Here is a 14,988-nt window from a genome sequence, read left to right on the forward strand (position 1 = left end):
ATACACACACAAACCAAATTCATGAACCACATCACTTGGATAATTGTTCTATCCAATCAGAGATCCGCTAACCTGTCAGGCAAAATAAAAAAGTGAAATGAAAGATCGGCTTACTAAAAAAGAAAAGGGGTTTATAGTTTGGACTCGTTGTGAGCCAAAGGTAGAACTCCCTAGAATAGTTTGTGATTGGATTCTGCTGTTTGGAGTCCAGACATTAAATAAAAGTAACCTAAAAATGCAAGAATGTAGAGCAGCAGATAGTGAGAAAACAAAGGTTTGGGTTTTAAAATGATCTAGAACAAACATGCAATTGGAGCAGATTTGTTTTGCTAAAGTATTCATACTCTTGAACTTCTTAATCTTCTGTCACATCACAACCACAAAGTTCAATAGTTCCCAGTGGGACTTTATGTGGTAAAACAAATCAAAATATTCTGATTATACTTTAATTTATATTTGTCATTCATAGAAAAAAACTATATTTTCAAAATTTTGACAAACTATGGTCTGAAAAATGTGTCCATTTTCTTCACATCAGGGCTTCCATCCCAGCAGTTTAACAGGAATTCCACAAAGATGGAAGAGTGGACATTCTCCACTTTCATCCTGAACACTGGTGCACCACAGGGGTGTGTCCTCGGCCCATTCCTCTTCTCTCTTTTCACCCAACACAGCTCCCACATATTTCTCACCTACACCACCATCAAATTTGCTGATATCACCGTCCTTGTCATTCACTCTTTTTAACTTTCCCCTTTTGGGAAAAAATACCTGGACACTCAGAGGGATGCATTTGTAAAAACATTTTAAAAACCATGCATCCCTTTACTTCCATTTCCCCTGATGAACTACTTTAAGTTCCGATAAAATACATAAAACCCTTATAGTTGTAGTGTGACAAATATGTGAAAAAGGTCAAAGAATGTGAATACTTTAGTAAGGAACTGATATCAGTCCAAAATAAATAGGTCAGCGACATGAAATCAAGATGGAAGCAAACAATGTGGGGCAGGAAAAGGAAGGTGGAAGCTTGAACAAACCTGGCATCCACCTCCTTCACCACCTCCTCCCTTTCCTCCCTTTCTCTCTCCTCCAACAGCTGCTGGAGTCTTCAGGGAGGAGAGAAGGGTTAAAAAAAGAGAGATGGAAGAAGAATGGAAGGAAGAACGGTCAAGTGAAGCGCTACACTTTTGAGTCCAACAGCTTCACATCAATGCACGTCTTTCACTTTAAACGTCAGCAATGTGCCGTGGCCACAGCTGCCCTCTTAGTAAAAGTTTTCCAAACAATATTTTCAATTTAAAGTTCTATTAGCAGCCAACCTGCTGCAAATCATGAAGCTACCACCACAATTCTTAACAATTACAGGCATGTCATGTTCAGTTACTTCCTGGTCAACCTACGTTTTATGGAGATTGTGGTAAAAGCAACAATCTCTGTGAATTCTGTCCATAAAAGAAATATATTTGTAAAAACAGATTTTCACAAATTATAAAAACAAAAAATACTTTAGACAGAGACCAGGCAGACTAAAAAACTAGATCTGCAGAAATGAACTAGGACCGCAGAACCAAAGCTTCAAGGAATCAGTCAGGAGACAAAACCCCACTGCTGTGAACAAGCCCTTAGTGTACAACAGTGTCAAAATACATTTTTCTGATAGAATTAGAGCAAATTCACACTTTTGGCATTCTCTGGCCTTCCTGGAAAGAGCTTTAAGTTTTGTATTTATTCTTCTCACAAATAGAATACTTAAAAAAACTTGAAACAATACCGTTATGACACCAAAATCCACAAAGACAAAACAACAATGATATATTGCAACATTAGCTGTATAACGAATGGGCACAATATGGTTTTGACAGCAATGTAGTTGCAAGTTCTGAAAAAATGTTCAGAGTCAGATAATAAAGAAGACCCTTGACAGTTATATTTTTGAAAATTGTGAATACTTTTGTATAAAACTAACTGAAGACAAAATGATCAACTCCTTCGTAAATCTAAAAAATCCAGTTGACCCACATCCTTCTCTTGTTACCTTTTCTTTTTCTTTTTCTCTCGCTTCTTCAGTTTCTCCAGGTCTTTCTTAGCAAGCTCAATGATGTCGGCAGTCTCTTTCTCAGGGGCCATCAGAGCGTTGGAGAAGGAGCCGGGCCCTCCGTAGAACGACTGACGGGTGGAGGCGCGGGACAGATTCTTCCTCAGGTTCTCATTCACCGCTTCGCTCTCCAGCAGCTTAGCCCTGAGAAAAACATCCAGGGACAGGGACCAGAAAACTCAACTTAAACTAACAAAACTAAAGTCCAGTCCACTTAAAGCTCCACTTTGTAACTTTTAGAAACTAGATGTTTTTTTAATGTATTTGTTAAAATTCTCACAATGTCATAACAGTACAACAAATAATCTATGAAAAAAAAAAAAAAAATCAGGCTCCTCCTCGCTTTGAACTGAATGCCAGGTCTATACTTCATCGAAGAAAAACAGTTACACAAGTAGCATCTTTCTTTCTTTTTTGGTGTATAATTTCATCTTGTGATTTTATTTAGATAGCAGCTGATGACTTAAGTCCTTCATGTTGGTTGTGCATTAATTAGAGTGATAAAAATGTTTTGTTTTGTTTCTCTAACTTTAGCTTTAGAAAGATCCCTGTGCCTTTATTTTTCCCATAGTTTTGAAAACAAAGTGAGTATTTTACTTGGTTTAGGTAAATGGGCTGAACTTAAACAGCGTTTTTCCAGTCATTTTGACCATTAAAGTGATTTACATCAGAGTCACAGTCAACTATTCACACTCACATTTGCTCACACATTTATATACCGATACACAGATCAGCAGGCAAATTGGGATTCAGTGCCTTGCTCAGGGGCACATCGACATGTGGAAGTTGGAATCGAATCCACGACCCACAAGTACAGACGACTGCTCTACCCACCCAGCTGCAGTTGCCCCATTTGATATGAGCAAAATGTTAATATCATCATAATCCTAGAGCTTATGTTGCACTAAACATATAAAAAGTAATAAAGAAACGCAGTCATTACCGAAGATCTTCGATTTCTTTGATGTAACTCTGTATCATGTTTCCAATTTCCTCCGTGCCTCCTTCACCTGGGCGAGAAACAGATTTCTGATGAGGTGTTTGAACAGCAAGTGGAATGCTGACAAGTGACTTCGGTCCTACCTGCCCTGGCCAGAGCCTGGTTGGCCTGATCGCTGAGAAGCTGGGTGAGGCGAGCCCTCTGGACGTCGATGGTCTCCTGCATGGCTTTCACCCTCACCCTCAGGTTGCTGTTCTCAGTCTGCAGCATGGAGTTTTCATGGAACATGTCGCTGAAGCTCTCCACGCCGTCCTCGCCCACCATGCGTTTACCCTGCAGGAGAGAACGGCTCCATTACATCCCCAGAGCGGGAGCCTACGGAAGCCCTGAAGGGCCTCGTCCCGGTTCCCTCTCACCGTCTTATACTCCATCAGCTCCATCTGCAGTCGGGCGATCTCGGTCCTCAGTGCGCTGATCTGCTGGCTGGCCTTGTCCTGGTTCACCATCACCTTATTCTTGATGTTGCGGGCTCGGTTGGCGTACTTTAACGTGTTCAGGGTTTCCATGAAGTCAAGATCAGATGGACTAATGCATGCGATCATAACAGTTTGGCTGAAAAGAGAATGGAAGAGTTTCTTGGTTATAAGACTGATACCTAAAGGGGACTCATAGACACACACACACACGAATAGGAATTATTAGACATAGAAACATTTTGCTGATTGAGGCGCAAGCTCAAAAGCTTGGAAACTGGAGATTGGAGGAGGCGCTGGGTCCAACCAGGCCATTTGAGACTTAAGGATTTCTCAAACATGCATGAAAGAATCAAAACAACACTCCAGGTATGTTTTTAATGTGGGAATAACATTATAACACGATGTAAAGCTAAAAGAAGTCGACATAATTTGTCCTTTTAAATTTGTATTAGCTGTGGCAAAGAAAGCCATCACATGGAAAGTTGAACCCCATTCCCACCTTAACCAATTGGATGGACATAGGAGGAAATTCACAACATGGAGAGATTTACATGCATTCTAAGTCAACAAAAAGCAAAAGCTGGAAATTGTAATATATCGTCACCCATCACTCTGTCCTGTTTTTTTTATATATACATGTTCTAAATATTTAGATGGAGTTAAACATTTAGAAGATACATTTCAGTCATCTAAGACATTACTCTGTGCCAATTAAAAGCAGATTTGACAGACATAACTTTCACTACTTGCTCTGATTGACATAATGAGTGATCCACCAACCTGTTTCCTCCCAGCGAGTCCTGCAGCAGTCGGGTCAGTTTGGAGTCTCTGTAAGGCACGTGAGAAGACCGCTTGCTTCGGTCTCCTAAAGCACTGATTACGTTCCCCAGCGCCAGCTGAAACACACCCAGGGGAGCCAGAAGAATGGTTATTTTTTCCAGTCCTGACTGTTACTGACATGTTTTGTGTACTAGTAAGATAAAAACTTTACAGCAATGGCGCTGTAATGTCATTACAAAATAAAAATCAGGAAATAAGCCCAACTCAAACACAACCTCCTTCCCAAAAGAGGTCAGGTACAAACAAACAGTATTGTATGGAGCTGTTGTTTTTTTCACTAGACACGACACTTAACGATGTGCATGTTGGTGTGTAAGTGTATGCACGTTGTCCATCTATTCAAAATTTTATTACAATATTTTGTAGTACTATAGTGAAATTATGATTTTGAAAACCATTTCTTTTTTAGGTAACTGTATGTCTGACTGCATGACATCACATTCATAGCATCACAAGCTATTGATGAAAAACATTCGCTTTTGAAACAGGCTTCTTCAGGACGTCACTTACTGAAAGTGTGATTTATATCATTAAACTGCTCACACTAACTGCATTTAAGCACATTTTCTAAATGATAAACAATATTTATTGATGCTCTAGTAGAACAAACAGTGGAGAAAATAGTAAAAACATCTCAGAGAAAACAGTTTGTTCTTTTTTTTTATTATATATTGAAGCATTCAAGAATCTTTATTGATATACCAGCTCATATTTGCATGTTTATAGTACAATATTCAGACCCCAGTTTAAGAAGCCTAATAAATAAGTAAATATATAAAAAATTAATGTATAAATAGTGTAAATATAAAGAGTATGCAAAAAAAGTAACATTTATTAATACGACAATAAATCAAAAAACATTTTTCATTGTAAATAATAAACGATGCAATAAATTCCCATCCCTAGTGATCGTTTGTGAGTGTAAATTCTGGTGTAAAGTGCTTCAAGTGGTAAGTATGACTGGAAAAGCACAATACAAGTTCAGTTAAGGAGGGCAGCATCCTTTCACAGAATCCCTCTACAAGGAAGAAGAGCCACAAATGGCAAAAATTCAATTTATGAGAGTTTAATAGCCTTTCAATTTCAACAAAACCCCAAAAATGCAACTAGACGCAGGGGTGGGCACTCCTGGTCCTCGAGGGCCGGTGTCCTGCAACTCTTAGATGTCTCCCTGGTCCAACACACCTGAATCCAACAGCTGAATCTCCTCCTAAGTGCAGTCAAGTTCTCCAGAGTCCTGTTAACGACCTCATTATTTGACTCAGGTGTGTTGAAGTAGAGATGCATCTAAAAGTTGCAGGACACCGGCCCTCGAGGACCAGGAGTGCCCACCCCTGAACTAGAGGGTTAGCTCTCAATAAAATAAGCACTAAAACTACTTTGCCCTTTAACTTTCAGCAGCTTTTATAAAACCACCCATGAGAATAATTATAGGGTAAAATATAGTGTATCTTTAGGGGGGGAGAAAAAGTGCACTTTTTTTTTCTTTTTGATACCTTTCAGGGCAGTAATTACACACTGAACCACTAGGTGGCAGTCTACTTCAGGATAATAAAAAGCACGGCTCAGGAATCATACCAATCCACAGTTGATGGAGATGCCCTCTTTGGCCCGGTCGCCCGTCGCTCCGGTTCTCTTAAGTCTCTCAGAACCAGCCAGGTCCACAAAGTGAAATTTGGCGGTCAGCGTCTCGTATTCGTCCATCTCCCCGTTTCCATTAGACACCTTGTTATCATTCTCACCTTCTTGCTGAAAGATAGATTGTTTTTTTTAAATGTACAAATTTAAAAAGTGAGAAAACTAAGCAAAATTCCCAAACTACATCTAATCAAACAGTCAATTTGTGTTTTCAATACGTGATTATCGTCGCTCACTAACATTGTCAGAGGCACAGACGCGAACTTGGCACAGGTGGATGGTGAAGATGGCGTGGGATCGGGAGCTCTGGACATTCATCTGAGTGCTGGCTGTCGTACGAGACAGAGCGCCTAGCTTCAGGCACTGCATCATCTGCACACACACACACACGAATAGGAATTATTAGACATAGAAACATTTTGTTGATTAAACAGGGGGAAATAATTCTGAATTCTACAAAGCAAACATTTTAATGATGAATAAATAAAGCTTTATGACTCTAAGCCTTGAGGTGCTGAAGTGAGGAATGTATTGAATGAAATATCACTGAAATATTGTGGTGTCAAAAGTACACACAGGTTTATGTGGTCAGACTCATATATTTGTTATGGGTAATCCTAACTCTAACAGGAAGCATGCACTTTTATTGTTTAGCATTAAGTAAACTGCCATCTAAAGCAGATCACACCAAACTAAAACAAGTTTTGAACCTAATAAAGCTTTTTGCATGACTTGTGGCCCATAAAGTCACATTTGATTCAAATGGGGGGACATTTTGAAGATGTTTTAAATTTTATAGTCAATTTATGAGGAGATAAATTCTACTTTCTGTAAAAAAATAAAATAAAAAAACCCCTCTATTTTCTAATTACAATAATCAAAACAAAATCCAGCATTGTAATTACATCTGTTTATTGTTGCTTTTGGTGCTTTTGCACCAAAAGATGACCCAAAAACCTAAGATGTTCACTGAATAGTGATCTAAGTGTATTGATACCATTAGTGTCCAGATTCTGAAAGTTAAAACAGTCCTTCATACAAGCACTTGATGTTTTTGTATTTTACCTCAGCCTCTGAGGAAACAGTCCGTGTGGTCACTCCAACCGTATAGATTCCTCCATTGGCGTCTTCGTGGATCTTAATGTGAGATTTCTGCTTCATGTCTCGTGTGGAGTCAAACAAGTCCAGGACCTCCTCATTGTAAAGCTAGAAGCACACAGTAAAGGCAAAAGACAGGAAAAAAATCAAATCAAGTCAATTCATTTACTTATATTGCATTAATTCACAAAATGTCATCCGAGACATTTCAAGTATAGAAATAAAAAAGAGTAACTACTGCAGAGGGACTGCTGCAGTTATTAGCAAATAGTTTTGAGCTTACTTTAATTATGCAGATGAGACTGTCCTAGACTTCAGACAGAAAAAAGGTCCAACTAGCATTAGCAAAAGCTTGCAAAATACTTTCAACCAAAGAAAACAAATGTCTAAGATTCTACCACTGACACCAAAGGACGTTAAACACAGAAATAAATCAATCTTCTGTCGACTCATTGACAATTGTTTCAGTATTTTAATCTAATATTAAGTGGTCACCAGGCACTCTTCCCAAATATATGTACTGGGCAATTATTTCTACATCCTCACCATGCGGCATTCGATGATGCTGGGTTTCGGATTGGTTGTATTAAGCCTAAAATCTTTTTTGTCTTTCTGATACATTTAGGTAAAAAAAGTAAATACAGTAAGCACTGCTAGTCCCTTTCAGTGATGAATGAAATAATCCAACCTCACATTTACTCTGATTATGTCTATGTGTAGCTTTCAAGAGCAATCGCTGTAATCATCTACCATGATGTAAACGGAATACAAATGCAAAGGGGCCTCCATTGAGAAGAATTATAATCTGACAAGTAATTGGTAAAGAAAACAACTCTTAATTAATGTACTGAAACACTGACTAAACAGATTTTAACAGTGACTTATGGCAGCCAATGAAAGCTTGAAAGAATAAACTAATAATAGAAGGAAATGATGAGGTTCGGAGATTTTAGAATTTACCCCTAAAACTGAATAAGTACTGCAGTCATCTATAAAGTGTGCAAAGGGTGTCAAAGTATTATGTACCAGTACAAATGATGATTTTTTAAATTTATTTCAACTCCTCATGACAAAGATGCAACCTCCCCTAACCCCAGGCTAATCCCTTAGCAGCAGCTGTAGCACAGGAATTGGCAGAGATTTTGAAGTGACTGAGTGCTGCTGTCACTGTTGGTTCAGAAATACTGAATCTCCACAAGTTGTATTCATGGGGTGTGTACCTCGAGGAACTGTGCGTTGATCTTGAACTCTGGTACCGGACGTCCCTGCTCCTGGGCCACCTGCCGGCGCTCCTCAATGCCCTTGAAGAGGTGATGGACGGCACGAGGAATGATCCCCAGCTCCTCCTCCACTATGTTGACATCAAAGCCGGTCCCCATCGTGTACGTCTTCCCTGATCCTGTCTGGATGGGAAAGAAGACATGTTCAGCATGGGCTAATGAGATATCAGCTCAGTTAGCTAAAACATGACTCTCAGCTAAAACATGACTCTCCTACGTTTCTATTTTTGACAAAAAAAAAACAAAAGTTGGTGGTTTGAAAACAATCTTTGTAAAAATACAAGCAGTTATGTGAAAACTAAAGAAGCACCAATAACTCCTATTACAGCAGCTCTGTTTTAAAGCTACAGCTAGCATGCTAAGTCTGAAAAGCAGCTCACTGCGGGCTACAGTACATTTGTGCTACAAATAAAGAGCAGAACAGTAAAAAATTATAATTTTCTGTCCAATAACCACTTGAAAATTTAAACCAAACCAGCTAAATTTAATTTTAGAATTGTAGAAATATATAATATTTCTACAAAAGTGTACATATCTGAATCTAGACAATAAATGTTATGACAATAACTTAATTGTAATAATGGTTTTGTTATAAGTAGCTTTTTCTGTTTTTAATTGAAAAGAACCCCCATTTTAATCACATTTTAATATTTATATTCCAATTCAAATGTATTTCTTATATTTTCACATAAGTTTATTACACTGTAAAAAAATGGTGAGCATTTTTCATTTATAATGAAAATTTTCTAATCAGAATAATTTGATTTATTGTCTCAATACATTTCAATTAATGTCTAAAAAAATAAACAAAATTGACAGTATTATCAGAAAATCTTTTATTATTTTCTCCACTGTTTGTTTCTTTTAAAATGGACAGAAAATTTACATTCAAGCAACAGGGGAAACCATTTCTTCTCAGTCCATGAAGAGTTTGCTCTGTGTTTTCGGCTGCATTCGATCTGCCAAACTGAGGCTTAAACAGCCCGGTGATCTTTGGATGAGACAGATTTACTCTGCTCTGCCATGTCGTTAATGTCTGTTTATATCTGCAGCCCAGCGATCTTGTGATGCAGCCGAGTGGGTCGCTCTAAATCTAGATAAGTCCCTGTAAAGAGGGACACATGGGGGGCAAACAGGCCGATCTGGGCCAGGCCATCCTCTCTGTGTGAACATGAGCTCCAGTCAGAAGTAGGCCAGCAGCAACACAACTTAACGCTGCCACACATTAAAGATGAATGGTTGAGATATGAAGGCGCTCTGAATCATGCGAGTGCCATCCATCAGGAGCTCTGTATCTATGGCAACCTGAGTAGTAGGAGAAGAGAGATTTGATGGACTTCACACCGTTATGATTTAGACTAAAGGTGGACTGGATGAGCAGATATTAGCTACAAGCTATTGTTAATGGGAGCTTTCTAATATCAGCATGACCATACAGAAAAACACAAAGTGGGATTCGTAAAAAATATTTTCAGTGATTGGAAGAAAAACAACAAAAAATAGTATATTTTTATTTTATTTTTTACATTTTTTCATTTTTTGTTTTGTAACTTGGGCTTCACATTTTTGTCATGTTCTTACTCATGTTAGTTGGTTGCTTTGGTAAGTTTTTATAATAATTATTTTGTTACTTTTTAAATTTCATTTATTTTATGTTTGATCTTTTATATATATATAATTGGAGCATCACATTTTTGTTATGTTTGCTGTTCTGTTAGAAAATAATTTAACAAAGAAAGTTACAAAAAAAATATACCAAGAATAAAATGTTTTTGATCCTGCTATAAATTTATATTCAAAAAAGTTGAACATTGTGAAAAAGCTTATTTTTGTCATTCGTTTCAGTAAGTGAAACTCATGTAGAATCATTAAGCACACAAAGCTATGTACAGATATACAAAAATATCCAGATAACGACAACACAAATTTCTGTGCTTTAGAGAAATAGAATACTTTACAAAATCACGCTGAATTTCAAGCCACATGGATTCTGTGCCTCTCCTCTCCTCCTTTAGTTCCTCAGAACCTGATTTCAAAATCAAACACTTTGCTGTCAGAACTTTGGACCGCTGAGGAACAATTCAGTTCTTTATCTCTTTAGCCCAGGTGACTCTGACGTCTGGTTCAGGAGTGGTTTGACAAAAGGGATCCAGCATTTTCCTTCCACTTCTATGAACATACTAGGATAAAGTACTTTGAAACCCCAGCTTCTGTAGCACTGATTTATTGTGGCATCCTTTCTATGTTGACAATGCCAATGGTTGTCTTGTGTACATCTGTTCAGTCAGCAGTTTTATCCATGATTGTGTAAAAAATGCTTTTCTAAATAGGGGGTGTGTATTTTCTGAGACAAGGGAGTTTGTGTTATCGTCTATAAGCCAGAATCCTCAAAATTACAAGAATTAAAGGTTGAAAATATTTTACTACGTGTATTAAATATGAGCTTTTCTTTCTGAAATGAGAAAAATATTTTTTCTGCAATATTCAATTTTTTTAATATGTACCTGTATGTGCAGCACAAACAAATCAACTTATCAACTCCAAAATAAGCTTGAACTACCTCACATTTTAACCTACTGGTTTCCATAGCAACACCTTAAAACTAAAGAGATAATCCATGTCACCAATTATATACAATAATCTCATAATCTGAATTTGATGTTCCAAACTTACATTCCTAGTAAAACTATTGCTATCCAGTCAGCAACTAAAATGTAAATTTCCAGTTTTTCTGCTTAAAATGTTAAATATTCTCTTTTATAGATTCCCCAGCAATGTCTTCTCTTCATTTTCCTCGCAAAGAGATGAGCTCAGACAAAAATATGTTCCAACAGCAAGGCTAAAAGCGTCGTCGGTGCTGCAGCTGCAGCAGGCTGGAACAAAGGCTTGCCTGTCCGTATGCAAACACGGTGGCGTTGTAGCCCTCGAAGCAGCCCTCGATCAGCTTCTCGGTGCAGGTGGAATAGATGGCGTCCTGCTGGGAGTCCATGTCGAACACAAAGTCGTACGTGAAGGCCTTGTCCTTCCCCAGGATGACCTGAGGCTCTCCAGGCATCACGTACGTACAGATGTGGCATCCCTCGATCTTCTCCCTGGGCAGCTGAGGACGGATCCTGTGGACAAAGACACAAACGGTCTAAAATGGGATTGTTTTATTAGAGCCGACTGTTTAGGATGGGAATATGAAAACGGTCTGTACTTTTATAGAGATTTATCAAGTCTTGGGATGCAACTACTGACTTCTCAAGAGCAAACAGCATCAAAAATATAATTATAGCTTCATGGATTTATTAAAGACATCATTGAATTTAAATTGAATCAGTTTAATCCAACAATCATATAAAGGTGACAAATCTTACAATAACTAATCCAATTGAAATATCAAAAAACAATGTAAAAGTATGCTTCTGGGAGCATAAATATTTTCTCCCTGTGCTGTTTGAGTCTCCTTTCCCACAGCAAGCTTCTTGTGTATTCCAAGTTTTATTGTCATGAAAAGCACAAAATTTGTTGAACATTTTGTTGACTTAAAACATTTAAAAGGCTTCAGGTCTGTTGAGATGCACTGAAGACAAATGAACAGGACAAGCATCACCATGGAGAAGCTCAGAGTCCACATTCCAGTCAATGGTGCTTTTCCTTTTCCATCATATGTAGCTCGTCATAACATAACTCTAAAAACTCTCTCTGTTCAGTCCAGTCAGTCTGACGCTTTAATTTGAACTTTAAACCAAAAACGTGTAAAATATTCCACAAAATATCAGGGGTTTGCCTAAAACCACCTTATAAATTCACCAAGTATCTGTCTTTTTTTTTTTTTTAAACGATTGCCAAAATGTGAAACCTTTATTTGTGGAAAAAAAGTGATTTTCATAAAATGAATGCTTATATATATTTATATTAGAACAGGGTATTGGCTTTCAGTGACAATATATAGTGTTTACTGTACGTTACATAACATTAGAACAACAAAGCTGGTGTAGAAACAACAAGTCACAATTTGACATAAGCTGTACGTGTGCATCTCTCTCATAAATTTTTGGTTAAAGTATGTTGGTTCTTTCTTCATTGAAGTTACTTGTATTGGATGGAAAATACAGAAATTCTACTCAAGTAGCAAAAGTAATAATATTCATAATAATATTACTCAAGTAAATGTAAAATGTAGAATGCAGTAAAACATTTTTTTTTTCTAAAATGTTACTCAAGTAAATGCAAGAAGTTACTACTCATCTCTGCCTGTGTGAAATGCAAATCAAAATGTAAGTCATTTCTGAAATCTGGACTAAATTTTAGCAACAAACACCAACTGCAAGAGAATCTATTCCTGATGCTTTAGAATCCCTGAAACAGCAAATACACTAAATCAGTAAATCACCTCTACTACATCTGCAAGCATGACTGAAAGTTTTGGACGCGAGTGTGACCAGATCCGGAAGAAGCAGAACATCACAATCTACGTTTAGCATCATGCTTGTCTCATTTGTTAAACACAATCCAGATCTGAAGATTATCTCCACCAACTTTTCACCATATTTTCATCGCTTGTCAGGTTGAGGCTTATTCATCTCATCAAAGCAGATCATAGACCATAACAGTTTTACCAATAGAGGAAAGTATTAGGACAATGATAATTTCTCCATTTACTCCTAGCTAACGCTTTATTTGCAACCACACAACCAATTTTGATCCTTTTCTGCTTTTCAAACACATTCTCTTCAAGGCTTCAGCTCCCAAACAAGCTGGGAAGAAAAGCACCTGACAGTGAGTCTCTCTCAGCAGTGTGGATAAGGGCCTCATTGTGCCTCCAAATTCAGGAAAGAACAATACGGCCAGTGGACTACAGAGCCACCATTGTGTTCGTCTGTGTGACACTGGAACCCAGCAATGACACCAACGCCTCGGCTGGACGGAGGCAAGGGAGGAGAGGTAACGACCTGCGAGGAGGTTGTGACATTTAGTTACTCATGATGTGGTCGGAGATGTTTTCGTTAACGACAAGATTCCAATTTTGATTTTATTTTTATGTTGCTAGCTACCATGGATGATATCAGAATTGATTCATTACCTAAAAACTACTTAGTGATGGAGACCTCGGAGACGACAAGCTGTTAGAGCTATTGAGCAGATCAGTGACCACAAACCCGTAAAGTATTTTAATTGGCTTTCATGGCAAATTTGCCATATTTAACCAATTACATGTGTCCTTGGCCTTTAAGAGTGCTTTTGGAAGTGTAATCCCATTCAGTCCACACATAGGCCTGCGGGGGTGTCTTTGTTTCACACCATTTAACTCACTAATTGGGTTTGTAATCCCGTTTTTCTGTCTCTCCCAGAGTGCCTTCACACCCGGGAATCTGACCACATTTTTTCCGCTCCTTGCTTCTCATCTGCAAGTAATCTCTACACTTTTGTTGAGCAGTCTGTTTTTTAGCTTCTCGTTAGCACTAGCCATCTTAAATCAGAGGCAGATTATTTGTCAACTCCAGTAGCTTTGTGTTTAAAAGACGTTTCATGACTGAGTTTAGAGTTATGTTGGTAAAAATGAAGGGGAAAGGCATCCAGACTGTATCAACGAGGGCCTAGCCTATTTCAGTGCTGAGGTCACAGGTCAGCTGAGGGTCAGGATTTGACTACTGTGCTGTAATGTTGGCCACAAACTGACATTAAAATCCACTAAATAAAAAACGACAATAAGAAGAGACATATTGACTTTAATGCCTCAAGAGGATAAATTCATCCAGCTGAGTACAGTCCATGATTCCATATCATGTAGAACAATCTGTAGCAACAATAAAGTTTTCTTTTTGGTCATCAGTCTCTCACATCAGTGTAGAAGAGTTTTGTTTCACTCTTATTTACAACATTGCCTCAGTTCATTGTTGTTTGCTGCTATTTTTTGGGCAGATCTCACAAGCCCCTTGACCATCTTCAAGTCTCACTCTAGCAGGCCGCTGTCTGATTTGGTTCTAGCCAGGCTAGCTGTCTCCACTGCCAATGAGTTTCTCACCAAAGTGGGCATAAATAGGGCTAGTAACATAGGCATGCAGTGAATGCCCAGGAGCTGAGGTTGATGCTCCGATACCATTGTTTTGAACAAGTACTGTTAGGTGGCCAGTATCTCTAAAATCTCTTGGTATATTTGTCCATCTTGAGCTCCAGTTGCCACATGCAGCATCAAAAGGACGGGGGTAACCACAATTGATAAAAAATTTGGAACTCAAGATTTGATCATCTAGCAATTTGTGGTTTGTCATCTGACCAAGTGCTACAGTCTTGTCACAGACTCTACATGCTAATCAACAAATGCAGTATGCTGCTAGTCAAATCGCTTGCGTGCAATACCCACCTAGGACCAGTTTCTACCACCCTTGAGGTGGTTCCAAAAAACGGGGAGTAACTGAATAAGTTTGGGCCAAATACTTCATCATCACTTTTATCATTATTACTATAAATACTTAAAGAGTGATCAGATTTAAAGTCTGTATCACCCACTTCTATGCACATTTGCTCACAAGAACACTTGACCACCTAAATCCTGTAGATGACAGAAAGTGTAAGTTTTCACACTGCTTTTCCATTTTGGTTGCATTGTGTAAAGTACATAATAAGAATGAG

At 38.2% G+C, this 14,988-nt stretch overlaps 1 protein-coding gene across 5 annotated transcripts in view; it reads right to left on the bottom strand.

Annotated features, from left to right (window-relative positions):
* The window catches only part of kif21a (kinesin family member 21A), a 58,855-nt gene that overhangs the window by 26,588 nt on the left and 17,279 nt on the right, over positions 1-14,988 (bottom strand). For 3 of the 5 annotated variants that reach the window (XM_023347442.1, XM_023347460.1, XM_023347434.1), the window contains exons 2-12: positions 11,261-11,483; positions 8,311-8,493; positions 7,058-7,198; positions 6,233-6,364; positions 5,933-6,103; positions 4,295-4,410; positions 3,455-3,650; positions 3,182-3,371; positions 3,042-3,108; positions 2,039-2,242; positions 1,041-1,109 (exon numbers count right to left, since the gene is read on the bottom strand). In XM_023347442.1, coding sequence (XP_023203210.1) covers positions 1,041-1,109; positions 2,039-2,242; positions 3,042-3,108; positions 3,182-3,371; positions 3,455-3,650; positions 4,295-4,410; positions 5,933-6,103; positions 6,233-6,364; positions 7,058-7,198; positions 8,311-8,493; positions 11,261-11,483 — 1,692 coding nt within the window. The remainder of the gene's footprint in view (positions 1-1,040; positions 1,110-2,038; positions 2,243-3,041; positions 3,109-3,181; positions 3,372-3,454; positions 3,651-4,294; positions 4,411-5,932; positions 6,104-6,232; positions 6,365-7,057; positions 7,199-8,310; positions 8,494-11,260; positions 11,484-14,988) is intronic. The other 2 variants (XM_023347466.1, XM_023347450.1) reach the window with 1 other exon arrangement.

The sequence above is a fragment of the Xiphophorus maculatus genome, chromosome 2, assembly GCF_002775205.1.
Source record: "Xiphophorus maculatus strain JP 163 A chromosome 2, X_maculatus-5.0-male, whole genome shotgun sequence".
NCBI classification, from domain to species: domain Eukaryota; kingdom Metazoa; phylum Chordata; class Actinopteri; order Cyprinodontiformes; family Poeciliidae; genus Xiphophorus; species Xiphophorus maculatus.